Raw genomic sequence first — 23,519 nt, 5'->3', positions numbered from 1 at the left:
CAATAGATTCAGATTGGATATTGCAGAAAACACATAATGTTCTGGGGCCAAGATTAATGCTACTGAGAAAATCAGTAGTAGAAACTCTGCCATGAAGCAACAGCCAAATGAAATGCTTAACTCGGGGGTAACCATAATCTTCCACATCTTAATCCAACCATCCCAAACAGAGTTAGGATCAGAACAATGATTAGTGCCAAGCTCTACCACAGCTTCCAAAAGCGACAAGACAACAGGATGAATATATGGGTTGATGCTTGGCAGGCTAACTAATCAGAAACTAATCATCCTGCTTAATTTATTTGCAAATTTTCCTGGAGGGTTGATGGGAGCCTCCCCTGCAATTAATGTGACAACGCCACAAAATTTATCCTTTTACAAATCACTTAAATAAATCTCCTTCTTTGCATGCATAATCAATAAATCCACAAATATTCATTATATAGATTGTGTTTTTATGGTTTTACGTTGCTGCATTAGAAGAATTAATATTTTTTTTTTTTCAACTTAAAACATTAAGACTCAATAACTTGTGCAAATTTATTAAAAAAAAAAAATTATACTTTGAGTGTTTCAAAATTCATTGAGATCAAATTAATGGAGTCCCACTTCCACTTGTGCTGAATCAATTTATCTTTAAATGGGATGGCCTCTTGTGAGTATTTTTTTTTTAATTATTATTTTTTATTTTTATTCACCACATGTGGAACTGTATTATGCTATACCAATGTTGGTGAAGCATTGGTTCATTGAATTAAGGCTAGATAGTTGACGTAATATTTGTAGAAGTAGTTTGTTGATGTCTTTTTGATGTTTCATTTCATTCTGTAAAGATATGCTTTGAATTTTAATAAGTAATAAATAAGATATTAAAAAAAAAATAATTGCCAAAGAATAGTATAAATGTATTTTGTTTTTTTAACTATAACAAGTGAAATATTCTATTCAGTAAAATTTTAAAAAAAAACTTTGATAAATAAAAATCAACAAACAAGAAATGATAATATTATTATTAAAGGATATTTCAGTAAAAAAAGCCGAAGTTAAAATGGGCCAATTATGCAAATCACACAAGGAATTATGGGCTCAATCCAGCGAAAGTCTTGTTAAGATCCAATCGGGCCCATTCTTGTACATCAGCAGTTAAGTTGAGGCCTTGGTGGTCTCTCCGGCTCCTGCGCAGAGCGTCTCCTTCCTTCGTTCTTGCTATTGCCTACTGCCTACTGTCTACTGCTGTGCTGTGATCGTGATCACCTTTTTTTTTTTTAGGTAATATCTCTTTATTATTTCCATTTTTCTACTCATTTTCCCGCCCGTATTTCTAGGGTTTGTCTCGCCATATGTCCTTGTCTTCGATTAGGGTTTCTCGTTTCCGCTTCGATTCGGCTTGCCTAGACGAGACGATGTTCCCCACTTGGCTATTCCGATTCCTAATGTATCGCCATACCTGAATATCCTAGCTCTCGTTCCTTTCTTCCATCGCGACACTCAAGAGTACTTGGAGATTGTTGTAGTTTTTAAAGTTATTCTAGCACTGGTCTCCTCTTTCGTCAGATTTAGGGTTTTGGACTTTCTTGAAGTCTTTCCCCGAATTCGAACACACCTAACAGTGGCTGGTGCGTTTTCTTGTCTTCCAGGTCTTGGATGGTGTTGTGTTTCTCCTTCGACGATGTATATAAAGAAGGTAATTCACTGTTGCTCATCATGCTTCTTTTTTCCTTGCAGAGATAGATTTTGCAGTTTTGTTTTTGACATCTTTTATCTTTCTATTGATTTATCGTCAGGTTATCATCGAAGGGTTCAAAAGCTACAAAGAGGAAGTTTCCACTGATCCTTTCAGCCCTAAAGTTAACTGTGTTGGTAGTATAACTATTCGAGCCTAGTACTCAGATTGTTTTTTTTTTATTTTTTATTTATTTTTATTACAGTTCAATGTGAGATTCTTTACTCCTGCAAGGGTTGATAGAGTTATCTGATAGTTTTTTAGAGAGTGGATTTTGAGAATTCTCTATATCTGCTTAATTGTTAAGATGATGAATATCCACACATGCCTGCATGTTTAATGTGGTTTGTCGCATTTCAAGTTTTAGAGAGAGAGGGAGAAGGAAAAAAAAAAACAATCTTGGAAGACTCTGTGCATTCTATTTGTCGTACTCGGCAATATTATTTGCATCATTTTCTTGACAAACCGCATTAGGCAAGCATATCTAGTTACATAATAATACTTCTTGATTTCTATATAGTTAGCCCCAAAAACTCTGTTATCATTGCACATACTACCTTAACTAAATAGCTGCAATGGATAATAATTACATTTATCTACTTTTAATATTTTCCATGTTTGAAGCAAAAAATTATCAGAATTTTACATTTCTGTTTACTGATTATTTCATTCATATCAAATCCTCTTTGTATTGATGTGAATTTCGTTCTTCCAGTTGGTGCCAATGGTTCTGGAAAGACAAATTTTTTCCATGGTAAATTCATTTTTCCGATGTTTTTAGTGTTGTTTTTTTTCCTTCATATTTTTGCAAGAGGCTCTTCACTTGGCTAGTTCTTTTTTCGTTTCGAAATGAAATTGCCTTCTATCAGCCATACGATTTGTACTTAGTGATCTCTTCCAGAACTTGCGCAGTGAAGATAGGCATGCCCTTCTCCATGTACGTCATCTTACCTATTTCTGTTTTTTCCTCACCTGTCAACTATCATCCTACAAGATGGCTCATGTTGATGTCCTTTTTTGGCTTGGGATCTGACAGGAAGGTGCTGGTCATCAAGTTGTTTCAGCTTTTGTAGAAATTGTCTTTGACAACTCTGACAACCGAATCCCTGTATGTCTTCCATTCTCTTTGTAAAATTTGCATGCATAGAGGAACTTTGGGATGAGGTGTTGTCTAAGTTGGACAGTTGCTCAACATGACCTTGCACTTCTTCCAGGTTGATAAGGAGGAGGTAAGGTTGCGGCGAACAATTGGTTTGAAAAAGGACGAATATTTCCTAGACGCCAAGCATGTTACGTATGTTGTGTCATTCAGACAGCACGATATTCTTTAACATTTTTTGTAATCTTCTCTATATTTTGACAAAGCGTTCAATTTGTGACTAGTAAAACAGAAGTGATGAATCTGCTCGAGAGTGCTGGTTTCTCTCGTTCCAATCCATATTATGTTGTTCAGCAGGGCAAGGTATTATAGTCTATTGCTGATTGTATCTAGTTCTCTCTGTCTTTCCCTCCCGCTTTTCTAGAATGGCCATACACCAAATGCTTTGCTAATTTTCCATACGTCTTTGTGATGCAATTTAATTTGGAAACATAATAAGATGAAGTAATTACCTTTCCTTATGTAATTTGACAAACCTGTCTTTGCAACCTTGCTTGTAATCCTTATAAAAGTCTTGGTTGCCACATTTTCCAGATAGCTTCTCTTACCTTAATGAAAGATTCTGAGCGTCTAGATCTGCTGAAGGAGATTGGTGGCACCCGTGTGTATGAGGAGAGGAGGCGTGAGAGCTTGAAAATAATGCAAGAGACTGGTAAGTTTACTTTTGTATGTTGATCTTTAGCTGTTTGCTCATTTTTGGTTGGTTGTCTGGCTAGACGCTTTCTCTTTTCTTATCAGGTAATAAGAGGAAGCAGATTGATCAGGTTGTTCATTATTTAGAGGAGAGGTTACGAGAACTTGATGAAGAAAAAGAAGAATTGAGGAAATATCAGCAGCTTGACAAGCAACGGAGGTCATTAGAGTACACTATTTTCGACAAAGAACTCCAAGTTGCTAGACAGAACTTAAATGAGGTCAGTTCTCTGTTAATGTCTGGTGGCCAAAAGATAATGAACATCCTGGCACTATTGGATATATTGTGGGGCTTATAGTTGCAGAAGTGGATTTTTTTCTGTTTTTGTAGAGTCATGGCACGTAATTATGGGTGTTCTTGGCAAATGCAAGTGTTTGGCTGGTTTTGTTCGAACTCCATGGCTGCAGGAATCTTATGCAATGTGCTGCATTTTCAAAATTTTCATGATCATATTAAGATTGCCCCTAAAAAAATTATAAACTATTATTGATCACTTACTGACCTAATTTGTTGTTGATCTTCAAGTTTTCCTGTTTAGTGAATATTCATTGTGTTTCCCATGGAAACCATATAATGCCCAATGGAAAGCCCAGAAGGGCATTTCACTATGTTATCCTAGTTTCTGTCGCATGTCCGTAATATTCCCTCAAAAACAAATGTTTTCCTTGTTTTTAACTGTCTTCTTGGGTCGTGTATTTATGTTATATTGTATCTGATAATTACAAAAATTGTGGCTATTTCTGTTTAATAGGTTGAAGAGTTTCGGAAGAAGATTTCTGAGAACTCAACTAGCATGCATAACAAAGCCCTCGATGTCCATGAAAAATTCAAGTTGGTAGAAAAGGAACTCAAAGTTCTAACTAAAGACATTCAAGCCCTGAACAAAGAGAAAGAGGTGATAGAAAAGAAGCGAACTGAAGCACTTAAGACGCATGCTCAGGTTGAGCTTGATGTGAAAGACCTAGAACTGAGAATTTCTGCAGATGCCAGAACTGAGGTTTGCATTGTGCCAAATCTATATCTATTAATGAGCCTTGTATTGTTGTGTTTTTATTTTCTGAACAAGAGCACATTCCTGTTAATGTAATTTTCTAGGAAGAAGCTAAAAGTCAGTTGAAGAATCTGCTGGATGAAATCACACAATCTAATAGTGAACTGAGCAGAATTAGATTATTACATGAATCAAAAGTGGCGGAAGAGGAGAAAATTACCAAAGGGTACTTTTTGGAGTTATTTAGAATGTTAATGTTGAGGACTTGAGCTGGAAATTTGTTGTCAAAATCATTGCTGACTTGTTAATTTTGTGAATCTTAGAATCATGGAGCGTGAGAAGAAACTGAGCGTTCTATACCAGAAGCAAGGTCGCGCAACCCAGTTCGAAAGTAAAGCTGACAGGGATTCGTGGCTTCAAACTGAAATCGATGATCTTGAACGTGTTTGTTCATCAAATGAAGCACAGGTATGTGAAGCCTTTTCTGCTAGTGGGAAATCTTCATGATACTTGATGGAAATATCAAATGTTAAAGAAGACCTTCAACTGAAATTTATCTTGTGTCAAAAAGGTTATATTATGTTATGCATCTGTAATTAGATCAATATCAGGCTTGTGGGCAAATAATAGCTTCAATTGTTTGAAATTAATTTTATGGGTCCTGATCATCCACTATTTTCCCATGTTTGGTGCCATCCAACTTTGAATGCATCACTGGCGAGCCAATGCATAATGTGTCATCTTGATCAACACCAATGGTTCTGTGTATTTTTTTTGCCAGAAAAGGAAGCTTGAGGAAGAATCTCAGCAGCTCAAAGATGAGGAGAGTAGATTGAAGACACTGATAAATAATCGAGAAACTGAAAAGGAGAAGCTTATGATGGAGATTTCTGTAGTTCAAGAACGTTTCGATAATCTAAGGAAAGAAAGGGATAAGCTACAAGATACTCGAAAGTACGACGTTAAGGAATTGTTGGTTTTTAATTCTGAGAGATTATCTCTTGATATTCTAGTATAAATTTTTTATGTTGATGACTAAATATATTTAGGTCTCTGTGGAAAAATGAGGGGGAGCTTTCTGCTGAAATTGACAGGCTAAAATCAGATCGAGTAAAAGCACTCAAGAGCTTGGATCATGCTACACCCGGTGTAAGTTGTTAATTATGTTGCCCATGCTTTATAACTACCGGCAGAAATTTCGTATCTGTACGGGCCCATATGCTATGTGCATCATTGTGAAACTATTTTTAAATTGATGTACCTGCATTGAACTTATGCTTGGCTGTGGTAATTGAGGTTCATTGGGATCAAATTGCTTCATTGTTTACTGGTAGCATGTGTTTCCCTGGTTCCTTCTGATGTGTGTGTTTTTTTCTTTTTCTTTTTTCTTTGTGTGTGCGCACGCACTAAGTGTTTATATTCTATTGTTGAAATTTTTATCAGATTGGGTGACTAATTTCATGTGTCTGATCTAGATTATGCATCATTGAGGTAGAACATGCGTGTTGGTGCATCTGGTTCCATTACCCAGTCTGAATAAAATCTTATCAGTAATTAGTGAATCTGGTTCCACTACCCATTCTGAATATATCTGCCATCTGTCTTTTTTATTTTCAGTCATTATTTGTTGAAGAATTGAATCGTTTTTGGCGCATCTTGTGTTTTCTCTGATGATGTTGATTTTATTCTCTGTCCTGATTAGGATATTCGGAGAGGATTGAGTTCTGTTGATAGGATTGTAAAGGACCACAAAATTAAAGGTGTACATGGCTCAATATTGCAGCTAATTGATTGTGAGGAAAAGTTCTTCACTGCTGTTGAAGTTACAGCTGGAAATAGGTGTGTGGATCCAACTCTAAAACAGTCCGTTACCATATTAATTTATTTCCTGGATACATATTTTTACCATCATTTCATCCTAATTTACACATCCAGCCTATTTCACGTGGTTGTTGACAATGACGATATATCAACAAGAATAATCAGATACCTGACTGCTGAAAAAGGTGGGCGTGTAACTTTCATACCACTGAGCAAAGTGAAAGTTCCTCATGTAACTTATCCGCAAAACCCTGATGTGGTACCCCTGTTGAAAAGGTTGAAATTTAAAACAGAAGATGCTCTTGCTTTTCAACAGGTTTGTTGTGTACCCAACCTTTCTTTTTCAAGTTAATATGAAGTGCATTTATCTATTACTCTATTTCGTTGAATACATTACTTGAAGTCCTTTCTCATCCATCTATTTCTGCTGCAAATTGATGAGCCAAATTTGGGCATATCCATCCTGTGACTAGCAAAGGCAACCGCTTGCTATTATTGAGTAGTTAAATTAATTCATCCTTATGGTTCCTTTTTATATCTGCACACATTTGATCACTTTATTACAATCTGAAAGTAAACCTCATAATTTCAAGTTGATGTAAGCAGCTATTAGTTGCTCTGGTTTGTAAGTTTCTTTTACATTGTACACTCATTATGCATTCTGATCTTGTTAGTAGGTTTTTGGTAGAACCGTTATTTGCAGAGATTTGGATGTAGCCACAACTGTTGCTAGAGGTGGTGGCCTTGATTGTATCACGCTGGAAGGTGTGATATCAAACTCTTTTTTTAATGGTATTTTGTGTTAAATCTAAAGACTGACTGTGGTTATATATCTATCAGGTGATCAAGTAAACAAAAAAGGTGGCATGACAGGTGGATATTATGATTTTAGACGTTCCAAACTTAAATATATGAAAGTAATTAAGCAAAATGGAGTTTATATCGAGACAAAGTCGGAGGAGTTAAATGATATAGGAAACAAGCTCAAAGATATCCTGAGAAAGCTTTCTTTTATTGGTTATTTAAATTTAACTTTTATTCTGTTATACTTCTTTTCCATATTCATGGCAACCTGTAGTTCCCCTTTTTTCCTCCTATTATAAGCTTTTGACAATTCTAAATAAAAGGGTTGCGTCTTCTCTAATTAGGGTGCTAATACTTGACAGAATGGTAAGCTTTGTTGGCTGCATGCTTTTATTTCATTGTTTCAAACACTATATGTACATAAGAGTATCCATGTGCATTTGTTTTCCATTAACTTCTCACACAGATTGACCAGAAGATCACCAGTTTGGTTAGTGAACAACAGAAAATGGATGCTTACCGGCTTCACCTAAAGTCAGAGTTGGAACAGCTTAAAAATGACATTGCTAATGCCGAGAAGCAGAAGCAGACTATTATTAAAGCTCTTGAGAAAAAGGTGAGCATAAATATTGTGTTCATCATTTTCAGTGTTATAAATGCTGCTACTTTCTGTGATTAAAGCTTTTTCTGTGAAAAATATGCTGTAGGAAAAATTGCTTGCAAATGCCAAAAGCCAAATTGCACAGATCCAACTTGGGATTAGTGCGAAAAAACTTGAAATGGGCACCGAACTTGTTGACCAGCTAACATCTGAGGAAAGAGATTTACTTTCAAGACTGAACCCTGAAATCACAGATCTGAAAGAGAAGCTTCTGGCCTGCAAAGCCAGTCGGATAGATGTATATAGCTCTTAAGCAGATAATGATTGTTTCCTAAATTATTTAAATGCTATTTATCTACACACTTTGGCTATTGCAGATAGAAGGTAGGAAAGAGGAGCTTGAGACCAATCTGTCTGAAAATCTTGCTAGACGAAAAGAGGAGTTGGAAAACCTAATTTCATCCATAGATTTTGGTACCTCAAATAAGGAAGCTGATCATAAAAGGCAAGAGTTAAAGAGCTCAAAGGCAAATGTTGATGACTGGACACGGCAACTCAAAGGTTAGCCTGGAGACGAATATTTGCCTGTAGATTCCCTGTATGCTGTCCATTGTTAAGCATTCATGGAAAAGTGTTATTGTTGCAGAAGTCGTGGATAATATAGAAACATTAACGAATAAAATTGGGGACATGAAGATTACTAAAGAGAAGCTAAAGGTGAGAGGAACAAATACTTAAGAATGCTTAGTATGTTGTTCTTGTTTATTTACTTCTATTGATTTATCATATAGGCACAAGAAGAAAATTGTGCACGGACACTTCAAGATGAAGCAAAAGAATTGGAGCAGTCACTGAACAAGAGAAATTTGTTTCTCTCTAAGCAAGAGGAATGTATGAAAAAGATTAGAGATTTGGGTTCTCTGCCATCTGATGCTTTTGAAACGTAATTCTTCTGTTCTATGTGAATTTCTTGCACTTCATTGGATGGAAATGATCTATAAACGAGAAATTTACAGTATTCAGTGTTCTGTAATTTTTGAACTGTTTATGCCTTTTGCAATTGGTTATTGCTCCGCCTTTACTGCTTTATTTTTGTCTATCAATTTCCCTTCAGTAAGGTTGTTCAAATGACTGCTTGTGCTGTTGAAGGAACATTTATTTCCTACGAAAGAATGTATTCAATTGTTGTCAGATACTCGGATTAATGTTTTGTTTTGTTCATTTCCAATGTACTGGTAGGTATAAGAAGAAAAACATCAAGGAGTTACAGAAGATGCTCCACAAGTGTAATGAGCAGTTGAAGCAATTTAGCCACGTCAACAAAAAGGCCCTTGACCAATACATGAATTTCATAGAGCAACGTGAACAGCTACAGAAAAGGCGGGCAGAACTGGATGCGGGTGATCAGGTATTACCTGTTTGTGGCCGCACTCGTTATCATCCCAAGAAACTGTGACACATGTATATGGACTTCATCTCTTTGTATTTTTGCAGAAAATTAAAGAATTAATTTCTGTTTTGGATCAAAGGAAGGATGAATCAATTGAACGGACATTCAAAGGTGTCGCAAGGCATTTTCGGGAAGTATTTTCTGAGCTTGTGCAAGGTGGTCATGGCTACCTGGTTATGATGAAAAAGAAGGTGCATATTAAGCTTGTCTAGTTTCTCTTAATACTTCTCCTATGTTTATATGAAGTAATACTCCAAGTTCTTTGGCGGGTAAGTAAAAGCAAATCTTGTTTTTCCTTGTTCCTGCTCTGTGGCAGTGTGCTACTGTTTCTTCTATTGTCCCCACTTGTAACAGTTGATTTTCTTCTGGATATTGGCTTGCTATGCAAAATTTTGCCAAGCTTTGCTGTGGCCAGGACACTTGTTCATGTATCCACCAATTTGTTATTTATTGATCATGGAGATTGCCGTATAAATATCATATGCTGTAAGTTTCGTTGTTAATACAGGTTTTCATTTAAACAGGATGGTGAACCTGGTGATGGTGATCACGATGAGGATCCACCTCATGATCCTGAGGGTCGAGTTGAAAAGTATGTTGGTGTGAAAGTCAAGGTATGATTGTTTGTATCAATGTCATTTCTCACGTATTTGAAGTGAATTTTCCATGCTAATTGGTTTTCTGGTGTGAGTGGTATTATTCCTCTTATTGATGTTCATTTCACATGTATTCATAGTGAATATGCGATGTCAATTGTTTTTGTTTGCTTTCAGCTGATTGTTTATGGTGTTGGTTTTTGGGTAGGTTTCGTTCACTGGGCAAGGAGAAACTCAGTCAATGAAACAACTATCTGGTGGTCAGAAAACAGTTGTGGCACTAACATTGATTTTTGCCATCCAGCGCTGTGATCCTGCTCCATTCTATTTGTTTGATGAAATTGATGCAGCTTTGGATCCCCAGTATAGGACTGCTGTTGGAAGTATCCACCCACTTTCATGATTTAAATTTAAATGCAAGTCATTATTTTGCTATTTTAATCAACCCCATTCATTCTTGTGAGCTTGACTCACATTTTAAAGATATGATTCGCCGGCTGGCAGACATGGCTAACACTCAGTTTATAACGACGACATTTAGGGCCGAACTTGTGAAAGTTGCAGACAAGATATATGGTGTTACCCACAAGAACAGAGTGAGCCATGTCAATGTCGTCTCAAAGGATGAGGCGCTCAATTTCATCGAGCATGATCAGACACACAACGAGTGATCAAACATAGAGTGCAAGTTCCTTTGAGTTTGTGGCTTGTATGCTGTTTGCTATCAAAATATTTTATGTACATATTTTATGTTAGCAAAACTGGTTCATCTGGTGACACAACCCTTCGTGTCTCTTAAACTGAAGGATATCATAATGTTTGGCTAGATTGTTTCTGAATTTCTGATCTTTGCTCTTTTCTATTATCATATTTCATTTGTTTGTCAATGTTTTGGTGGTGATCAATCTCCTCATGTTCTGGCATTCAAGTTTTCTTCTTGTCTTTCATTCACAGCAGCAACAAGCATGATGTTCATTGCCAACAAGCTCATCATCAGCAGAAGATGGAATAATGTGGAACAATGAATTTGAAGAGAAAATGAGAGGTCTGCTCAAAGTGCTGAAAAAGAAGGATGAGTAACACTATGTTTGGCATGGTAACCTATTTGTTTAGATCAACTAGAGCCTGACCACCTCATGGCCTTTGTTGGCAGGGTTACGTGCAGTAGGTGTTGGTCTGATTGGGACTCCAGCCCTTGGGCAGTAGCCTTTGTTGCTTGGGCTAATGGGTGGTGTTCTTGCAATCCTGATTATCACTTTGGAATACAGTTTTCAGATTGCCGTATTGATTGAGATGTTTAAAAATTATGCTGAAATTTATAGGGAGTTTGAAGAGGAGATCATTGAGTTAAATTCGGAGGAGAGCTGTCAAGAGGAGGACATGGAGTTGTTTGAGATGAAGATGGCTTTGCAACTTTGAAGAAGAGTGGTGTTGAGTTTGAAGGATTCGTAGGGAAACTCTTCCCTAAGAAGGTCAAGGTGAAGGAGGGGGTTTAGGACATGAATAAGATGCAAGAGATGAGAGAGGAGAGATTTATTATTCATTTAATTTCTTGTTTTAAATATAATTTTTTAAATAATATTTTAATATTGTTAAAAGCTGAGTGGACGGAAAACGTAACTATCATCATGAGATGAACTTGATTTTTCCCATTTCAATAATTCAAGAACCTCGAGAGGACAAATTAAAATAAGACTAAAAGACCACATTGAGTATAGTATAGAGAGCCCAAATAGAATATTACACCTAAAAAATTATATTAAATGTATATATAAAATACAAAACAAGCACAAGAATCTCCAAAGATGAATCAGATACCAGCGGATAGAACGAGATTGACTATACAAGTCATGCACTAAACATGATATATAAAGTAGCAACAGCAACAGCAACAGCAGCAGCAGCAATAGATGGGAGCTCTAATAACCCTGAGAATTGGGTCTGGCTCCATACTGCTCACTCTCACCCCAAAACCAGAAAAAAAATAAAATAAAATAAAGGCCTAAAAAAACAGAAGCAGCGAATACTCTGGACAAATAGGGTTAAAGTTGTAACTCTAAATAAGGCGGAAACAAAACCAGCTAAGCGTTTATGAAACATTGACAAATTACTAAGCTATTGTTTTTGCAAGGTATCATCAGATGAAGGTAGTAATCGAGTTATGAATGGCTGAAGAGCTGCAAGTAGTGCCTTTGGACACTCCTCGTGAGGAAGATGGCCACATCCTGATATAGCAACAAGTCTCTGCAAGACAAATCCGCAATATAATTCTTTTAATAAATTGGCTTGGATATAACAAAAGCAAATAGGTGCATTCACCATAGGAATGCTAGAAAGAAATATACCAAACCATCTGCATTCACTTGGTATAAGAGAAATCAACTTACAGAATTTAGAAGCTTCGATGCCATCACTTGAGCAGACTTCAGCGAAACAAGAGCATCTTCAGCACCAACCACTATCAAAACAGGAAGGTTTTCAATTGATTTCAACAAAGCATCTGCATTCTCTGGAGAGAGTACAGTTGCAAAAGAAAGACGTCCAATCTCATGCAGTGCTTCATCCCATCCTTCAACACATAATGTTGCCTGCAGTGCAGTGGATTCAAGCATTGTCCATTACAAAGAACATTTGAGAAGGTGTATTGTATATATGGCAAATATTTGGTATTATCTAGCAAAATATACCTATGACTTGAATCTTCCAAAGGCCTTGAAATCTAAAAGATTCTTTTATGTCACCCAAAGAGGTGCATCTTTCAGAATGCAAGTAAATGTGAACCGCAGAAAATTCAGAAACTAGGTATAGACAATGCGGTAACTGATATGCCGATATTGTCAGCACTAAGAATGATGTTGTTCATGTTCATTTCGCATTTCTCATAACTGTGTTTGACAGAACTCAGCGAGTAAAAGACTCTTTCTTCCATAAAGGAAAAGAGAAGTTGTTTATTTTCTTAAAAATATTTCCGTTATTAGCAAATTTCTAAAAAACAAAATGAATCTGCCACAAATTTCTAGAACGGGATAGATGAATCTATGCGAAAATACAATCAATTGAACTTAGGGGCCACTGAATATGGAATACAAATGCCATATTCTTTTAGAAAGAAGGGGCAACATGATTACCTTGTAAAGATTCATGACTTCTGCAGTTAGCTTTGTTGAATCATACCATGCATGTCGATTGATGACTTGGGTGATTTCTGCACGGAGTAGAGGGCGGACCATGTGCTTCTTCCCCAATGAAGTGTGCAAAAGTATCCGAGCAAAGGCAGGAATAACTTCTCTTGACAAGCTGGCACTGAGAAGTATTGCTCCCTTGACCTCCACCACCTAAAACATCCACCAATGAACAGAACATAAAAATGTAACAAATATGATGATTGATAAAGTGTTCTGATAATCAAAGTTTAATACTCATAAAAAGTTCTAAATAATTTTGCAGCTAATTCATTTGTCTCCATTAATGCTAATCTAAGTATTAGATTATTTGCATTAATGTGTTTCACATATATACATTAAAAAAAAAAAATCCAATATTCTCAAGATCACAATATTAGAGTGCAATAAATTGGAAATTAACAGCGTGTAGCAGCAGGTTAGGTTATTAACCTAGAAGTCCCTAACAGTCCCAATAATTGAAATATGAGATGGCTGGAGTTCCTTCAATAACTTACATGAGCATATTCTAAAGAGGAACGGATTTTTTCAGCAGCCTTCAAAGCAAGAAGGCCTCCATCATCATGACCAACAAGAACGACGGATGAAAAGCCCATTTCCAGGCAGAACGAAATAAGAAGATCGACCTGTTGATATTATATTATCGTCAGAATAAATTCTTCCAAAAAAAAAATTTCACTGGAGCACATATGTGATGTAAATGTATTCCCTTAATTCAAAAAAATTGCTGTCCACAGTAAGTGTCTAAGTGTTGCATATATCTTTTCATTAATGCATACACTTTATTTTAACACAGATATGTATCAGTACTTGCTATGACATTTAAGACTGAATTATGCAGCAGGAAGAATAGCTTTTTCATAAATCCCAGAGGCAGAAATTAAACATTTTTCTTGATAAGAGACAGAATTAAACTTTTTATAAGGCCAATACAGTCAGTTAAGCCATGCATATTGTAGCTGGACTGGTACCGATAGACATCGGTTTTGGTTTTATTTTTTTAAAAAAAAATGCTTTCAAGACATGATGACTTTGAGAGGAAAAAGATCACCATCTAATACTAACTTCCTCCTATTATGTAGAACTCTTCTTGATCTAAAAGGTAGGAAAGATAAACACAAAACTTCGCTGGTAACGAAACCTGACATACAGATTTTCCACAAATGAAGTTAAAGTGAATTCTAAATTCCAAAACATTCACAATTTATGGCTAATACATACAAGAACAAGTTTCACAAAAAACTAATTCCATTCAAATAAACTTCTCTTCAGTCTTCACTATGAAAATAACCAACAAAACCAAGGGGAGGATGCTAATTTGGGCAAGAGATACCAGGAAGACATGCAGATATAAATGTATGAATGATTTATTTCAAAATTTAATTGCAAAGAAATAATTTTTGTCACGACAATACAAATAAATGCAATAGCTAAAATAGCTAAAATTAATAAGCTTCTTCCAGTAAGAAACAAAAAATCACCTGAGACTCAAGTTTATATGGATTAGGCAATTGCTTTTCTTCCCAATCCTTCCTACGAGGGCGAGAAGTCAATCCCCACCCAGGGCGATCAAAGGCAACAACTGCGCAGCCAATCTGCCGAGCTAAAACATCCATCACATGGCGCCAAGAGAAGACTCCTCCTCCAAACCCATGAATCAGGATTACTGCAAACTTATCCTTTTTGTTTACATCAATATCCAAACTCACAGAATTAGGCAAGTATCCATAAGTGTCACCATCATCCAAGTTCAGAGCAGGAATTTGGTCTGTACAGTAAGTGGCTGCTGGCACAGCATCAGCTAACAGAGGAGCATACAGAGAAGAATTTTGGAAATGATTACTCAAGCTCCTTTGCAAGTGATAATGAGATTTGGGTGGAACTATCATAGGCCATTCTATATTAAGCCTTCCAGAAGAAATCCTGGGCGGGCTGACATTGGGACTCCATTCAAGAAACGGAGAAGAAGATAAAGAAAGAGGCAAAGGTGATTCAGGAAGACTTAGCTTGTAATGGACTGTAATCCCCTGACAGGCAATGAACTGACTGTCAACATCTGCAAGTAGACTAATAGGGATGTCATGCATATTGCGAAAACTGGTTTTTCTTTTAGTTTCACTGTTGCTTTTTGAATTTCTTGCATTGCATGGTGTAGGCGATCGGGGAACCTTGTGGTATCCAGCAAAAACATTTTTGCAAGCCAAAACCTACCAAGAGATATACTGAGACTTGTTAAAGACTAAATTTAGTTAGAGAAAATGGTGACATCTAGTTCACACATTTACAAAAAACAAATATGGATATGAAATGCATCAAAGGTAGCAGCAAAATGTAACAGACAGAGTGTGACAGAACAAATTATAAGCAATGCATTCTTTCAGCAGAATCAAGTTCAAGTTTATAGTAATCAGATGATCTTGCTATAGAAGTAGCACTTGGAAGGATTTAAATTAAGACAAGTAATCCAATTGCCAAAACATAAAGAGGAAACATACAGATTCAGGGTCTACATGGTGAAACAAAAGCTTTTTCCGAGCTTTGCAGCTGGTCCGATAAGCGACCACTACGTGGCCAAGGGCGAACACTAATGAAGACAGGAAAAGACTAGATGTCCCCCATGACTTATTCGAATGCAGTTTCTCACTTGGCAAGGAGTCTGAAGCATGTATTTCCTCTAAGGCCGGGGAATACAGACAGCTTTTCACCAACAGGATAACAACTGAAATGAAGGAACAAACTGTTGCTGATTCAAGATATGGCCCATGAGAAAGACCAGGTCCATCGCGTAAACAATAAGCACCTGCAATCGAAGGATATCCACTCTCAAGGAATATAAATCTTCACATCAACACAACAAAACATTTGCTACATGGCTAGATATAAGTTAAAGATAAAGCAGAAGATTATACAACAGACACTAGTTATAAGTTAACAGCGTGTAGAAATTATAAATTGACGATGACCTTCTACGACCAAAAAACAACAACAACAACAACTACTACTTTAGCAGAACTTCAAATCAAAGCTATGGTCCACAGAGCACAGAGCACTGAAATAAAATCAAATATTAAATTGCCCAGAAAAAAAAAAAACCTGTTTTACCAACATATAGGGAATGGAACATAAAACCAAGATATTTACGATTATACACGCTTGAAAAAAAAAAGAATGTTAATACCGTGTGCCAATATCTTCTTTCACCATGAGAAGAGACACAGAGTTTGAATTTTCCTTTGGTCCCAATAAATCAAGGTAAGTAAAATTAAAAATTAGCTAACCTTAAAAAGAACTATACCTTTTTCTTGATAAATAAAGATTTGAAAATAAAAAAAAAAGAGCAATGATCTTTCTCCAGAAGTAAGCACCAAAATTCTAGTCATGAACACCCAAATAAATGTCGAGAAAGGTACCATAAAGAAAAGCAGGAGAGAAAACTATGTTAAAATATATATATATATATATATATTTGCACCATAAAATAGAATGGGAGAAAAGATCTCACAAGTGATAACAAGCGATCTGACGACAGAGATGACCGGAATGTCCATTAGCGAGCTTCTGAAATCGTACTTTCTCAAGTGCTCCCTCAGCCCGTAGCAAGTCGCACAAGCGTACCTCGACGCCAGGACCAGCGAAATAAACACATCCCCAACGGCCAAGAGCAACGGCGCTGACAAGACAAGCAAGGAAGCCACCATAGTCAGCATGAACAACGCCGTCCGAAACCCTCTACGGATCCTCTCCAGGTTCCCTTTACCTCCAGCAGCCATGGTGGTCTTACGAAAATAACTCCGATCGAATGGCCGCCGCCCAATGGTTGGCCGGTGGAGGAGGATGAAACGAAATTGTTGAAACCCTCGCAGGAGAAGATACCCTGTACACGATCCACAAGATCGGTGGAGCTCCGTCCATCTTCCGGCGGCGTCTAACAGAGACCCGCCGGTGGGTCGATCGAGGACACCGTCGGCATGGGTAGCTTTTAAGAGAAGACGAAACAAAGAGCAGAGAAAGAGAAAGAGGCCCACAGATGGTGAGAGATGGAAAGCAGATGGTTTTTATCTTCTCTTCTTTTAATTAATTTAATTTAATTAATTAATTATGAATATTTTGAAACTCTTCTTGTGTTCTTCTTGTTTATAACGTATGCTTGTTTAACGACAAATGTAAATTTTAATTAAAAGGGTAATAAGAAGGACCACACCTGCCTGTCAACCAATTATCACATTTTCAAAACGGTCACAAAAGATCTGAGAGGTGGATGGAAGCCGTTTGATGGAGATCAGACGGAAAGGGTAGCATGTAACGTGACAACTGGAACTCTGTGTGTGTGTGTGTCTTGCTTGGGTGCAGTGAAGGTGAGAGAGAGAGAGAGAGTGTGAGTGGGACCCTGATAAATTCGAAATGCCGGACCGCAGTAGTGGGTGGGGTCCATCTGACAACTTGCATGCATTTGCAGTGCCATGCCAGGTCACTGCGCATGTGGTGTGGCGCGGGACCTATTAAGTTAAAAGATGGAGATAGAGAGAGGTTAGGTTAGTGAATAGGTAAATTTGGGAGAGGAGATAAACCGTTGGATTGGGTGTGGTTTGCGGTCGGGGAACGGAAACCGATGTCGAGGGAGGGAAACATGGCAGGATGGGGCCCATTGACCAATCCCAATTGAAACACCCAAAAATGATGACCACTTGGATGATATATGGGTACAGGGTAACAGTGGGGGAGAACGTGAGCGAAAGAGACGGCTCATGTGCAGGAGAGATAACGGTCAGAGCCTTGGTAGATCCCTAGTCGCCTCCACTTTTATTTCACTACACTTTTTGTTGGAAAAAAATAGTAAACTTTTTATATTAACGGAGTCTTGAGTCTTGACGGAGGCAGTGCAAATTTTTTTTTCTCATTTAATTTTGTACCGAAGTTGTAAAAACTAGTACTCCTACTATAGTGTGAATGTCTGTCTGTATAAATATGTATGGTTAGACACAGACAGAGTTGGAATTGGTCATAAAAGTTGGTGGAGATTAATATATTCAGAGGTCAGCCAGCAGCAGCTTTTCTTTTTCTTTTTTTTTTTCTTTTTCGAACGTTTGGTTGGTTAGAAAATTGTAGTGGTGTCACATATTTGCTGTCTTGAATTGAATATTCATGTTTTGTGTTTATACATTACACAAATGGACATTTTCATAATTAATTTTGCTGTTTAGATATATAATTCACAATGGAGATTAATTAGACCAATTTGTGTAGTTTATTTAAAAACAGTAAACACTAATTAATATCTCTATTGTATGTGAATTAATATTTTAAATGCATCTTTGTGCACACGTTAATTAATGTGTCAAACGCTTTCTCACTTTATGGGTTTGTGAGAAAGAATATAATATCACCTGTGAGTTAATTTTTTAATGATAATTTAAATTCTCTTTATTTTCATATTAATGCCTCGAAATAGCTTTGCCATTTGTGTAATTACTGCAATAACATTGTTTGACTGACATATCAGGGATAATGTCACTTTTTCTCTGGGTCAGATGCATGAGCAGCGATTTTCATTATTAATTAAACATAAATTGATGGAATAGTGCAGTAATAAAGCCAGGACAATCGAGTCATCATCTAGTCAGTCCACTTTTAGGTATATATATATAAATTTCCTTTAACATGGATAGATATTTAGTCACTGTGGATACAGAGAAGGCACATGGTGCTCAGAACCGAAAATACATGGCCTAATCTGTTTCATATAGAATATATATATATATATATATATATATAAGTTGTGGGTTCTTGACTTTTTTGTGTGGTGTGTCACATGTCTCTAGAAAAATGAATTTTGGTCAGGCTATCACGAAATTGGAGATGAGATTAATTTAGTCTGTGTTATTGTAAATTATAAAGGGCAAGAAACGTATAAACACTAACGCAACATATATTACAAATTAATGGGAAAATTATGGCACTAAAGGCCTCATCAACCTTTAATTCTCACTTAATATCAGGGCTAGTGATTTTATGACACGGATCACACGTTTCACTTTGAATCTTATGGAGAGTAGGTGAAACCAAGTGGGAAATGATGAAAGTTAATTAAGTATATAACTGGCCTAGTTATGAACTTTAATTGGTTCCATCTTCCTATATATTCGACATTTGGATGATATATTTTTCTTTTTTATATATTAAGGATATTTTAAGAAGGAGGACAGAGAGGATGAATTACATAAACTAAGGTTTGATCTCTTGACACTCTTGTGTCATCTTGGAGACAACAGCATGCGGTATATGATTCTCTATATTCATTTGAATTTTTTTTTTATGTAAAAAATATACATTGCCATTTGATGATCAGCAGCTTGTTTTGTTATCTTCCAATATATACATGCCATATGGAGTTGGCAAGAGCTGGAAACAACTAAACAAGACACAGAGAGAATGATTGGCAGGAGTTAGCTCCTCACCACATGCCTTTATATATATCTTTAGCGAGAGCACAAATTAAACTATCATCATTAATTTATATGGTTTTGATAATTTTCTTAATCTCAATGCAAAGTCACAGATAGTACTGGCGTTATATATATATAGATGCATCATGCATGTGTTCAGAAATTAGTTGGCTGTGTGTGTGTATATATATATGTATGTATGGATGCATGTGTTCAGAAATCAGCCAGATTGTACTTGAACATCAGTCAGGTATCTGACCAATGATCACTCTCTCTCCAAAAGGTAGTGGAGATTATCCAGACAGATGAGAGCATAAGATTAGGATAAGTTTTCATAACCATCTTCATTTTAGGCTGGAAAAGATGCATGGTACAGCAAAGCATATGCTCCTCGTGAGCACTGAGCAGGTAGGTAGTGGTTAGAGCTTCAGTCATTTTTTTAAAATCTATAAAAGGTCGCATTAAATAGTATTCCTTTCCATTACTGTTGGAATCCTTCTGTGATGATGACAACCATATTCCTATGCATATATGTACAATCACACATACATATATCTTTGATAATGCCTGTCGTTTATGTATAACTCTACACTATATATATACTCGCTCGATCACATCACATATATATCTGGCAAACATGGTGACATATTGCTGAACTTTGAGATTCTTTATTGGTTTCTTCACATATATATAAGGGAAGGGCCATGACCCATGCTTGAGTACAAACAATTACAGTGATTTGTATAAATTACTCTGTTTGGCTTTTCCTTATAAAACTATCTATATCCTTTAACTACGTACCAACACATTTCAAAATTGGACTACTTCGTTTGGTTGTTTAAAACAAGAGGGGGACAAAAATTAAACAAGATGCTAATTAAGGATGGGGAGTCAGTCGATAAGGTCTTCTTCGTAATTAAGTCTGTCAAGTGTCAACCAGTGTCTTGGCAAATTGTCGAAGTTCCAGGGCAAGAAGTCAGTAATCAACACTCGTCACGGATGTTTTAAAATAGAGAGAACGTCAACATATGCTTCATATATATAGAATTGTCAGAGCCTGCACGCATCTCTTATTGTTTTCTATTCTTTCTATACATGTTATAGACATATATATATATATATATATAGTGAGCGCTGAGGAGTGTACTGTTTGGAGTCCAAGAAAGAACTCAACTACTGAGAGGTTCTCTCAATATACATTGACACCAATGTATACTAGAAGAGATGGTAAACACCCCTCTTATGTGCATGCCAGTGCACTTTAATTTGGAACATTTCCACAACTTGTGCTGGTGCCAAGTGCTTTCCCAAATAAAGCCATTGGCAATATCACAAGTGGCAACTATCCCTAGCTTTTAACTGTGTGTATAAGTGGGACACGTTAAATATGCTTGCCTTTTAGATAACTGAACGGACGCTTGAGGTTGAACACACTTTAATTAATTAGAAATTTAGAAATGGCCTCCTAATCTTAATCTCAGACAAAACCATTGATCTCATATATATATATATATATATATATATATATATTGTGGCTGTGGGAATCCTAGTGCGTTTAAGAATCTCCATATATATATATTAATTTGTCACTCCATGAGTCAAATATTAGCATATATTGTATGATGATATGGTCCCCCTTCAATTCCAAGTCCCAACCTTTACATGTAGGCCAACTGTATCAAGGATCTTTTGATGTGTCACTCCAGTTATCAATATATCACGCCATGGACACACTTATGCGGCGATATGCCTGAAGCTCACACGTGGTAGCCCTATGGAGAAGTGAGAACTCCACGTTGTTGAACCTATATAAACACCACATCTCCCTCCCATCCACACCCAAACACCAGAGCCATTAACCACTCCACTCCAAGGTCAAAAACAAGGCCCACACACTACTCTTCTTCTTCTTCTTCTTCCACTTGTTAATTTAGCACAAGAACTGACATGGCCGGCATTGCCATTGTTTCTGGGAGCAGGGTTCATGAGAGTGAAAAAGCTCTCATTGACGGCTTTCATCATGAAGAATATTGTGAGCGTATAGTACTGATGGAATCAAGCAAGGGAGATGGAGATGATGATGATGATGATGATGATGATTATGACTGTGCCCCAGCTGCATGAAATTAACGAGCATTGATAACAACAAGCTTCTTGTTGTACGTGGTGAACGTTTTCCTCCAGCTATATATATATGTATTAACTTTAAAATTAAGAAGGCACGCAACTGATATATCCTATACTAGCTAGCTAGTGTTGTATTATCTAATTAATGTTATCTTTCGAGCCCTTTGAGGCAATGGCTATGCCGCTATAAAGCTGCATTATCAAGAGCATTTGTGTCGGAGTACTGCTGCAGTTAATTTCATATATATCGACGTTGTTTTAAGTAATATTTAAAGCTTAATTTTGGTTGAGGTGTGGTGCTTAATTAGCTATCTAGCTTCTCTTATAATTCTCTCGTGCATGCATGGATTAATTGTTTCATTTATTAAATCAGGAACAGCTGATTGTCCGTTAATTAAGGGACTTCACTTCAGGTTAATTTATTTACAGTACTGAAGCATCTGATCATAGACTTGATACACGAGTAACTTCATTTTGTTATAACTGTTTAGACTTTAGAGGCAAGCAAATCAAATGAGAAAGAATATAATATAAAATATATACTAATAGTCAACAAAAGGGCACTTTTGCATGATCGACCTGATGGTTAATTAATTAGCTCGATGTCCCGTTAAAGATGACCTTTTTCCTTTTTAAAACGTCCTCGTTGACCAATATGGATTTTAATTATTTACTTCTGTGGGAGATGTTTGTTAGTAAAGTTGATGTACATGTTTGGAGAAGTTGATCTCTATTAATTATCTTGTGGTTAGATTCTCTCTGGATCAGTGGTATATATATGGTTAAAAATACAGGATGACGAGATCAAAGCTGTTAAGTGGCCGGGTTGGATCCAACCTGAACTAGCTAGATATAGGATGTATTTATTTGGTTCAGAAGTAGTTCACTGAAATGTTGGAAAATTAAAGTATCGATCACACATACATTTTTTTTTTAAAAAAAAGATGAAAAAACCACAATAGATTAAGATAAAGAGACAGGATACAGATCACACATGCACTTAGTTCTTTAATAACTTTTATAATTTACTTTTTCTCTCATTTTCACACGGTACAAGTATGCATTCGCTAGTATTTTTTATTTTATTTTTTATTTAATGACTTCTCTAATTTACTTTTTCAAAGTAAAGAGGACTTATGGGTGTATTAATTTTGTTTTGTAACCACTATTGGCACTAGAATCACATGATTGTTTTGTTAGCCTTTTGTTTATTGTTTACTTTTAAGAAAATAGATGGACTTCACTCTACCATAAAAACTATATATATTTTTTTTTAATAAAGTAGATAAACTACTGATTTATTAAAAAAAAGAACATAAATAAGACAACCAACAGAAATACTGAAAGAAAAATATATACAAAAACTGAAACAAATTAATAACCTTCATCAGAGGCGAGAGAGACAAAGAAAGAACAAAAGAAGCAGAGTAAAAAGCTAGAGATGATGCAGTAAGACAGGCGAATATAACCATCTTGTGACACAGGCCTGTCTTAGCTAGGAGGAGAAGGGGACTACTGATCCATATTGTGATCTAACTCGGCGGAAAGATCTGCTACTCTTGCGCTCATGAAATTAAGAGCACGCTTTTATCCTTTGCGAGGTTTGAGGGCGAACCCACTAGAGACTCATGGACGTGCACAAGACTCGGTGGAATAAGTGGAGATGGAGCCGCGCTCACGTGGGCGCTGGAACCACCCGTACACAACCACTATTTTTTGAGGAGAGATTGTTGATGAGCATGAGAAGTTAGAAAAACCAAGAAAAGAGAGTGTTAGCAACTTTAAAAATAACAGTACAATAAGGTAAAACAGTCAAATGAAAAATGTGGTTATTCACTCTAGCCAAGTATACCAAATAATGGCTATAGCACTAAGGTCTCACAAAGTCCGATTCTATTTCAAAAGTTTTAAAAGATAAATATATGGAA

General features: G+C 36.4%; 2 protein-coding genes across 4 annotated transcripts; one reads left to right on the top strand and one right to left on the bottom strand.

Annotated features, from left to right (window-relative positions):
- Positions 1 to 1,130: 1,130 nt before the first annotated feature.
- On the top strand, positions 1,131 to 10,678 carry LOC120253080 (structural maintenance of chromosomes protein 3). Of its 2 annotated transcripts, none has more exons than XM_039261353.1 (29): positions 1,131 to 1,269; positions 1,638 to 1,684; positions 1,785 to 1,860; positions 2,439 to 2,477; positions 2,593 to 2,660; positions 2,760 to 2,831; positions 2,938 to 3,017; positions 3,107 to 3,185; positions 3,417 to 3,534; positions 3,621 to 3,796; positions 4,328 to 4,573; positions 4,672 to 4,793; positions 4,891 to 5,035; positions 5,349 to 5,521; positions 5,617 to 5,716; positions 6,270 to 6,406; positions 6,503 to 6,704; positions 7,066 to 7,153; positions 7,229 to 7,378; positions 7,657 to 7,808; positions 7,900 to 8,091; positions 8,171 to 8,354; positions 8,440 to 8,510; positions 8,585 to 8,736; positions 9,033 to 9,201; positions 9,288 to 9,434; positions 9,768 to 9,857; positions 10,048 to 10,222; positions 10,323 to 10,678. In XM_039261353.1, the coding sequence occupies exons 2-29, from the start codon at positions 1,670 to 1,672 to the stop codon at positions 10,508 to 10,510; spliced, it is 3,606 nt and encodes a 1,201-aa protein (XP_039117287.1). In that variant the 5' UTR covers positions 1,131 to 1,269; positions 1,638 to 1,669; the 3' UTR covers positions 10,511 to 10,678. The 2 variants fall into 2 exon arrangements, with proteins under 2 accessions (XP_039117287.1, XP_039117288.1); XM_039261354.1 differs by having other exon boundaries at positions 1,155 to 1,266; positions 1,636 to 1,684.
- Positions 10,679 to 11,579: 901 nt separating this feature from the next.
- Positions 11,580 to 17,069, bottom strand: LOC120253148. 2 transcript variants are annotated; one of them, XM_039261451.1, is made up of 7 exons: positions 16,524 to 17,069; positions 15,517 to 15,821; positions 14,503 to 15,228; positions 13,519 to 13,647; positions 12,968 to 13,171; positions 12,227 to 12,427; positions 11,580 to 12,083 (listed from the first exon to the last, which is right to left on the bottom strand). In XM_039261451.1, the coding sequence occupies exons 1-7, from the start codon at positions 16,789 to 16,791 to the stop codon at positions 11,955 to 11,957; spliced, it is 1,962 nt and encodes a 653-aa protein (XP_039117385.1). In that variant the 5' UTR covers positions 16,792 to 17,069; the 3' UTR covers positions 11,580 to 11,954. The 2 variants fall into 2 exon arrangements, with proteins under 2 accessions (XP_039117385.1, XP_039117384.1); XM_039261450.1 differs by having other exon boundaries at positions 12,968 to 13,174; positions 16,524 to 17,068.
- Positions 17,070 to 23,519: the final 6,450 nt, after the last annotated feature.

The sequence above is a fragment of the Dioscorea cayenensis genome, chromosome 26 (genome assembly GCF_009730915.1).
Source record: "Dioscorea cayenensis subsp. rotundata cultivar TDr96_F1 chromosome 26, TDr96_F1_v2_PseudoChromosome.rev07_lg8_w22 25.fasta, whole genome shotgun sequence".
NCBI lineage: Eukaryota > Viridiplantae > Streptophyta > Magnoliopsida > Dioscoreales > Dioscoreaceae > Dioscorea > Dioscorea cayenensis.
Note: the sequence above shows the minus strand (reverse complement) of the source record. Positions and strands in the feature narration are given on the sequence as shown.